General features: G+C 45.4%; 1 protein-coding gene across 1 annotated transcript; it reads left to right on the forward strand.

Annotated features, from left to right (window-relative positions):
- Positions 1-4,654: 4,654 nt before the first annotated feature.
- Positions 4,655-7,558, forward strand: LOC123755976 (ice-structuring glycoprotein-like). The gene has a single exon (XM_045738993.2). It carries the CDS (start codon positions 4,655-4,657, stop codon positions 7,556-7,558), a length of 2,904 nt encoding a protein of 967 aa, XP_045594949.2.
- Positions 7,559-9,229: the final 1,671 nt, after the last annotated feature.

A 9,229-nucleotide genomic window follows, 5' to 3' on the forward strand; every position in this document is an offset into this window, starting at 1 on the left:
AAATCCACCAGGGCCGTGACGAGGATTCGAACCTGCGTCCGAGAGCATCCCAGACGCTGCCTTAATCGACTGAGCTACGACAAAGCTTTGTTCCATTTTGGATTTGGTCATTTGATGAATAACTCAATTGTGATTTCTGTGTGTAATCTCTCCTCAATGTTTGACGGCTTTGGTTACATTTATTAAACAGTTTACAAGCGTGAAAACTTGCCAATCAACTGTTGTTATTGTTATAAACAGCCTCCTGGTGCTTCGGAGCTCATTAACTGTTTAATAATTGTAAACAAAGCCGCCAAAGATTGAGAAAAGATGTACAGGTTCGTAAGTGCTTGCGTAACTGTTTCGTGAATCTGGCCCCAGGTTCGTAAGTGCTTGCGTAACTGTTTCGTGAATCTGGCCCCTGAGCTTTTGTTTAAGGCACTCTTCACAGCTTTTGTAAGAGCAGTACAGGAATAAGCAGCACCGGCCTGGAATCCACATATTGTAAAGTTTAAACCCAAAATTGTAAAAAAAAAAGTGATTTGCAACAAGATTAATGGCAGAGATAAGAGGATTAATCTATGACAGGCAAAGAAAACTGGATTTCACATTATTGTATTTAGAGTTTTCGTTTCCTGAAAGCCTCCAATGCATAAATAATATGCAAATGTGTTACACATGTGTAAGGTGTGGAGCTTCCTTGACCCTCCCTGTAGCTGTGTCATGTCATCTGCAGCCAACCCATCCTCCGAATTGACAGTACGGTTATATACTTTTTTTAATAAATGCATTTCCTGACTGTCACACATAGTACATAATTGCACTTATGGGGCTGTTACATATACCTCCACATTTATTCTCCTCGTTTTCTGTTAAGACACTCAGAAGTTTAGGAGGAAGTTTTCAAGTTCAATTTGCTATAGATAAGTTTTAAATATCAGGAATTTCTTTTTCAGTTTTATTAAACAATAGAGATTTTATTCAAAATTTGAAAATATTTTGAGTTAGTTTGCATTTCATTGTAATATTTTTAGTTTGGTTTATTACTTTTATAAAACTGTAATATCAATATAGCTATAGGTTAAGTACTAATTGTAATTAAGAAACAATAAAATGCTTATCTTCAAACACTAAGAAGGTTAGGCTAGGTCGTGGTTTTCTATTCAGCTTTTCAGGTAAACTCAAATATTCACAATATATTTGACAGTACGATTTAATACCAAGTGAAAATAAGTACAATTCCTTACTGCTAGGAATAGTACATAATTACACTTACTTGTGCTGTTACATGTTGTTGTTGTTTTAGATTTTAGGTACTCAGAACGAAGTGTCCATGTAGCACGGGCTATGGTGATCCCGTGAACCCAAAATGTTACATTTTTACCTTACCATTTTAGGAGGCCGGGCTGTCTGCCGCAAGCCGCCAGGTGAGGCATTACTTCACCTACAACATCCCGCCAGGTGAGGCATCGCGTCACCTACAGCATCCCGCCAGGTGAGGCATTACTTCACCTACAGCATCCCGCCAGGTGAGGCATTACTTCACCTACAACATCCCGCCAGGTGAGGCATCGCATCACCTACAACATCCCGCCAGGTGAGGCATCGCATCACCAACAACATCCCGCCAGGTGAGGCTCATTTACACCAACCACATTTACGTTCTGTAAAAAACAGAAACAAAAAACTCATGAATACCAGAAGCGGATGTGGACATTTTTCTGGTAATGGCGACCTGTTTCCACACCTCTTTCAGCCTCCTTCTTCCCCCTTCCTTCCCACTCCTCCTCCTCTTCCTTCCCCCCCTCCTTCAACCTCAGCAACTTCCTCCTCCTCCTTGCTCTGGATACTGTGGTTCACGTGCCTGGCCTTCCCTCTCACCGGAGTTAATTAAAGCGAAATATCTCACATCACGTAATTAGTAGAGTCTCATGAGGTATAAATAGCTGCAGATATCTGGGCGGAGAGCAGGCGGATGAGTGATTAGAGCGGAGTGCCCATGTGGGCATGAGGTGCGTGTGAGTGTGTGTGTGTGTGTGTGCACGCGCGTGTGTGTGTGTGTGAGTGTGTGTCCTAGGCAGGGCTGGTGTTGGCAGGCATCCTTATACAAGGCTCATTAGAACACAAAGGCTGACACGGAGAGCAGTAATTACCCGGGAATGGTTATTAGGTCTGTCTCTGATGTCGACAACATTTCGCATTATTTTATTATTTTTAAGGCTCGCTGGAAATAGCGGCCCATACACCTTTGTCCCTGAATTGTCGCCGCTGTGACGAATTGATCGATCGAAATTGATTACTGATAAGAGTCGGGGAGAATCAATCTCTACTTCGCCGTCGATTTGAACATTCCAAAAGGGAGAAAAACATATAATAAATATCACTAATTTGTCTGCAATTGTCATCTTGTTTTCATTTAGTAACATGAAATTAATTGGGAATTTTCCCGCGACACGTAACTAGTCGGCAAATGACAATTGCCTCACAAATAGGAACTTCACCTTAATTGGCAACTTGTTAAGCGTATGTCCTAATTACAGGTGAGCTCAGTTCCCCGTGTGTGGCATTAGTTTCATATATAATGTGGGTTGTAATTGGTGGAGATATCTTCATCTGTCGAGAGTGGCGAGACTTGCTTCTTTCTCTCCTGTTCTTAAATTATTGCTATCTCTGTGCCCTCGAATTATTTTATTTTGTCTTTAGTCCATTGCTTTTGTATCATCTTGATTACTTGGATTTTTTGTATCGTATAATTTCTTTGATAATTAATCGTCTTAATTTTGGGTTTTAAATCGAATTCAGTGGTTTTTTGTAATTGTGTGGTGTACTTAGTATTGCGGAACATTAATATTATATTCAGGGTGACGGAGAAGCCGCCCGCTGGGCTGGGCTCCGACGGGTTAGTTCACTGGATTTCTTGAACATTTATCTGTTGCTGGAGCTTCTTCCTGCTGAGAGTCAGATGAACAGTGAATTGAGGATGAGTTTGTGAATGGATACAATCAGAATGATGCTGCACGGCTGAACGTCTTGTGTTACAATTGCCGTTTTATGTCTGTTCATGAAATTTTTCTCTTCCGGAATGCGGGTGGAAAAGACTTTTTTTTTCAAATATTTCTTGAATTACAGCTGGTCAGAGTATATTTTTTAAATAGACTTTGACCAGTCGAAAACATTCCGACATTTCCCATTTCCCATTTCTCTCTTCTGTTTTCAGATCGTCAGTTGAGATATATATATATATATATATATATATATATATATATATATATATATATATATATATATATATATATATATATATATATATATATATATATATAATGTCGTACCTAGTAGCCAGAACGCACTTCTCAGCCTACTATGCAAGGCCCAATTTGCCTAATAAGCCAAGTTTTCATGAATTAATATATTTTCTCTAATTTTTTTCTTATGAAATAATAAAGCTATCCATTTCATTATGTATGAGGTCAATTTTTTGTTATTGGAGTTAAAATTAACGTAGATATATGACCGAACCTAACCAACCCTACCTAACCTAACCTATCTCTATAGGTTAGGTTAGGTTAGGTAGCCGAAAAAGTTAGGTTAGGTTAGGCAGGTTAGGTAGTCGAAAAACAATTAATTCATGAAAACTTGGCTTATTAGGCAAATTGTCCCTTGCATAGTAGGCCTAGAAGTGCATTCTGGCTACTAGGTACGACATATATATATAATATAATATAATATAATATAACATAACATGTGTGTAAATCACGAAAATTAACACGTGATGAAAAATGTGACAGTGTCAGACCACGGAAGAAGAATTGAAACAGGAATTTCCTTAAGTACTTTCGTATATTAATACATCTTCAGAAGGAATTAATTATCAGACGCACAAAGATTCCATCTGAAGATGTATTAATATACGAAAGTACTTAAGGAAATTCCTGTTTCAATTCTTCTTCCGTGGTATTTATATATATATATATATATATATATATATATATATATATATATATATATATATAATAATATACTTTAACTTTTTTCTTCCACTTTTCTGGAAGTTGGCTCCGAGTTATATCATCATAACTCCAGCTTGGGACGACAGCCGCGCCACGGTGATCGTTATCGTGGATCGAGAGTGGCTAACAAAGTCTTGCTGGAAAAGTTATCGCAGATCTACTGTCGTTAACTTAAAAGTCTTTTCACCAACAGTCCGTTTTCCCCTAAGCGTCGTGTCTTTGCCTAAAAGGTTACGGTGATATGTAGGCGTTGTATAATACCTCGAAATTTACCCTTTTTCGTAACAATTGATAGCAACTTCGAGTATCTGATTTAATACAGTTATCAGACGCACGAAGAGAAATTTAGATCACAGCTTTCTTACGAAAGTGATTTCTCCATTGTGAACCCCATTGGTGACCTGCTGATAACCTCAGCCAATCAGTGCAATCCATCAGAGATGGCACAGTTGACCCATTGATAACCTCGACCAATGAGGTGACCGCTAGCCATCTGACGTCACCAGACTAGCTGTTGAGCTCACCCTCGTGATGGGGATTGGCTCTCCAGGCTCCAAGTAATAACAGTAAACATTACCGATGAGTTTTCTTCACTAAACACTAGGTAATGTTGCGTGACTACGCTTCACTTCTCGGCTTAACATTTGCTGACGGCAGGGAAGCCTATGCTTCCTATGCCAATTGATTGTACTTCTGCTGTTAGTACTCCTGCTGCCAGTACTTCTGCTGCCAGTACTTCTGCTGCCAGTACTCCTGCTGCCAGTACTCCTGCTGCCAGTACTTCTGCTGCCAGTACTCCTGCTGCCAGTACTCCTGCTGCCAGTACTTCTGCCAGTACTCCTGCTGCCAGTACTCCTGCTGCCAGTACTTCTGCTGCCAGTACTTCTGCTGCCAGTACTTCTGCTGTTAGTACTCCTGCTGCCAGTACTCCTGCTGCCAGTACTCCTGCTGCCAGTACTTGTGCTGCCAGTACTCCTGCTGCCAGTACTCCTGCTGCCAGTACTTCTGCCAGTACTCCTGCTGCCAGTACTCCTGCTGCCAGTACTTCTGCTGCCAGTACTTCTGCTGCCAGTACTTCTGCTGCCAGTACTCCTGCTGCCAGTACTCCTGCTGCCAGTACTTCTGCTGCCAGTACTTCTGCTGTTAGTACTCCTGCTGCCAGTACTCCTGCTGCCAGTACTTCTGCTGCCAGTACTTCTGCTGCCAGTACTTCTGCTGCCAGTACTCCTGCTGCCAGTACTCCTGCTGCCAGTACTCCTGCTGCCAGTACTTGTGCTGCCAGTACTCCTGCTGCCAGTACTCCTGCTGCCAGTACTTCTGCCAGTACTCCTGCTGCCAGTACTCCTGCTGCCAGTACTTCTGCTGCCAGTACTTCTGCTGCCAGTACTTCTGCTGTTAGTACTCCTGCTGCCAGTACTCCTGCTGCCAGTACTTCTGCTGCCAGTACTTCTGCTGCCAGTACTTCTGCTGCCAGTACTTCTGCTGCCAGTACTCCTGCTGCCAGTACTTCTGCTGCCAGTACTTCTGCTGCCAGTACTTCTGCTGCCAGTACTTCTGCTGCCAGTACTTCTGCTGCCAGTACTTCTGCTGTTAGTACTCCTGCTGCCAGTACTCCTGCTGCCAGTACTCCTGCTGCCAGTACTTCTGCTGCCAGTACTTCTGCTGCCAGTACTTCTGCTGCCAGTACTTCTGCTGCCAGTACTTCTGCTGCCAGTACTTCTGCTGTTAGTACTCCTGCTGCCAGTATTCCTGCTGCCAGTACTTCTGCTGCCAGTACTTCTGCTGCCAGTACTTCTGCTGCCAGTACTTCTGCTGCCAGTACTCCTGCTGCCAGTACTTCTGCTGCCAGTACTCCTGCTGCCAGTACTTCTGCTGCCAGTACTTCTGCTGCCAGTACTTCTGCTGCCAGTACTCCTGCTGCCAGTACTTCTGCTGCCAGTACTTCTGCTGCCAGTACTTCTGCTGCCAGTACTTCTGCTGTTAGTACTCCTGCTGCCAGTACTCCTGCTGCCAGTACTTCTGCTGCCAGTACTTCTGCTGCCAGTACTCCTGCTGCCAGTACTTCTGCTGCCAGTACTTCTGCTGCCAGTACTTCTGCTGCCAGTACTTCTGCTGCCAGTACTTCTGCTGCCAGTACTTCTGCTGTTAGTACTCCTGCTGCCAGTACTCCTGCTGCCAGTACTTCTGCTGCCAGTACTCCTGCTGCCAGTACTCCTGCTGCCAGTACTTCTGCTGCCAGTACTCCTGCTGCCAGTACTCCTGCTGCCAGTACTCCTGCTGCCAGTACTCCTGCTGCCAGTACTTCTGCTGTTAGTACTCCTGCTGCCAGTACTCCTGCTGCCAGTACTCCTGCTGTCAGTACTTCTGCTGTTAGTACTCCTGCTGCCAGTACTCCTGCTGTCAGTACTCCTGCTGCCAGTACTCCTGCTGCCAGTACTCCTGCTGTCAGTACTCCTGCTGCCAGTACTCCTGCTGCCAGTACTCCTGCTGCCAGTACTCCTGCTGCCAGTACTCCTGCTGCCAGTATTCCTGCTGCCAGTACTCCTGCTGCCAGTACTTCTGCTGTTAGTACTCCTGCTGCCAGTACTCCTGCTGCCAGTACTCCTGCTGCCAGTACTTCTGCTGTTAGTACTCCTGCTGCCAGTACTCCTGCTGCCAGTACTCCTGCTGTCAGTACTCCTGCTGCCAGTACTCCTGCTGCCAGTACTCCTGCTGCCAGTACTCCTGCTGCCAGTACTTCTGCTGCCAGTACTCCTGCTGTCAGTACTTCTGCTGTTAGTACTCCTGCTGCCAGTACTCCTGCTGTTAGTACTCCTGCTGCCAGTACTCCTGCTGCCAGTACTCCTGCTGCCAGTACTCCTGCTGCCAGTACTCCTGCTGCCAGTACTCCTGCTGTCAGTACTTCTGCTGTTAGTACTCCTGCTGCCAGTACTCCTGCTGCCAGTACTCCTGCTGCCAGTATTCCTGCTGCCAGTACTCCTGCTGCCAGTACTCCTGCTGCCAGTATTCCTGCTGCCAGTACTCCTGCTGCCAGTATTCCTGCTGCCAGTACTCCTGCTGCCAGTATTCCTGCTGCCAGTACTCCTGCTGCCAGTACTCCTGCTGCCAGTACTCCTGCTGCCAGTACTCCTGCTGCCAGTACTCCTGCTGCCAGTACTCCTGCTGCCAGTACTCCTGCTGCCAGTATTCCTGCTGCCAGTACTCCTGCTGCCAGTATTCCTGCTGCCAGTACTCCTGCTGCCAGTATTCCTGCTGCCAGTACTCCTGCTGCCAGTACTCCTGCTGCCAGTACTCCTGCTGCCAGTACTCCTGCTGCCAGTACTCCTGCTGCCAGTATTCCTGCTGCCAGTACTCCTGCTGCCAGTACTTCTGCTGTTAGTACTCCTGCTGCCAGTATTCCTGCTGCCAGTACTCCTGCTGCCAGTACTTCTGCTGTTAGTACTCCTGCTGCCAGTATTCCTGCTGCCAGTACTCCTGCTGCCAGTACTCCTGCTGTCAGTACTCCTGCATGCAAGAGGGAGTCCTCGATCAATTTAAAATACCCTGGAAAGATATCTTGTTGTTGTTAAAGATTCGCTACCTGGAACAAAAAGTTCCAAGTAGCACGGGCTATGGTGAACCCGTAGAGGGAAAGATGTCGTCCATTTATGGACGGTCGGGAATTGAACGCCGGCCTGCATGAAGCGAGACCGTCTAGCCCAAGTGGTTGGGCGGAATCCTGGGGAGATAAAAGTTGGTTTAATAAATCATTTTTGCGTGTGTTAATCATAGATTAAAATAAGATATTGGCATTTTTAAGTTATCAGACGATGTTCAATATTGAGATCAGAAATTAATTTGTTTTAAGACGGAAGTTTGTTGACTTTTTTCACTTGAAGTTTAAGAAACTTTTGCTTCTAGAACATTCTAGAAGGCTGAAGGCTTATTCCTGTGTGTTGCATTAGTGACTTACGGAGTGGCAGGGATGTTTTACTAAACTGTGGGATATATTCCTTACATTCTTCATTATCAGCAATACTATTATAATGATTGTCATCATCATCCATATCACCATCACCATCACCATCATCATCATCACCACTGTATGACGGCATACATCCACCTGGCTGGCGGCATACATCCACCTGGGTGGTGGTCATCCACCTGGCTGGCGGCATACATCCACCTGGGTGGCTCTCATCCACCTGGGTGGCTCTCATCCACCTGGCTGGCGGCATACATCCACCTGGGTGGCTCTCATCCACCTGGGTGGCTCTCATCCACCTGGCTGGCGGCATACATCCACCTGGGTGGTGGCGTTCATCCACCTGGCTGGCGGCACACATCCACCTGGATGCGGCGCAATCCGCCGCGAGTAAGATTAAGACATTCTGACTACGTCACAACTCACAACAGAGGGCCACGTGACCTCCGAGCCACTACACCGCCCCAGAATACAACCTTCACTTCACTCGAGTGGAAAGTATAATGAAACATTTGTATGGGAGTCGAACCCTGGACCCTCGTAGTGCCATCCATTCCGTAGCCTCATGAGCCACACATGTCTATAACTCGAACACGGAAGCCATTTCTGTATCCAGGTGGCTCTTTAGCCACTAATTTACATTGTTCCAAAGTTTATATGAATTTTGGGAAGTCTCTATTCCTTGTTCGCTAGTTAATACTAGTTATTCACTACCCACAGTCGTCCCTGCGTGTGGGATCTTCAATGCAGGGAACATGTTGCAACTCTGCAAAGAGGTTCAAGTTAAACCAACAGGTTGCAATTATATGTTAAAGAAACCTAAAAAAAAGAACGAGTTTGAAGCGATTAAGAAATGAGTCTGAGTGTTTAAGATTCTTGTCATTGACTTCATTTAGCATTTACGGCTGTAATGGCGTCGCTTGGAGCTGTTGGAGAGGCTTCCTGGGAGGTCTGCCTGGGTCAGTCTCTGTCTCTCTCTCTGTCTGTCTCTCTCTGTTTCTCTCTCTGTCTGTCTCTTTCTCTCTTTCTCTAAGTCTCTGTCTGTCTGTCTGTCTCTCTCAGTCTCTGTCTGTCTGTCTCTCTTTGTCTCTCTCTCTCTCTCTGTGTGTCTCTCTTTGTCTCTCTCTCTCTCTCTGTGTGTGTCTCTCTCTCTCTCAGTCTCTGTCTCTGTCTCTCTCTCTCAGTCTCTGTCTCTGTCTCTCTCTCTCTCTCTCAGTCTCTGTCTCTGTCTCTCTCTCGCTCTCTCTCTCTCTGTCTCTGTCTCTCTCTCTCTCTC

This window comes from Procambarus clarkii, chromosome 55, assembly GCF_040958095.1.
Source record: "Procambarus clarkii isolate CNS0578487 chromosome 55, FALCON_Pclarkii_2.0, whole genome shotgun sequence".
In the NCBI taxonomy this organism is placed as follows: domain Eukaryota; kingdom Metazoa; phylum Arthropoda; class Malacostraca; order Decapoda; family Cambaridae; genus Procambarus; species Procambarus clarkii.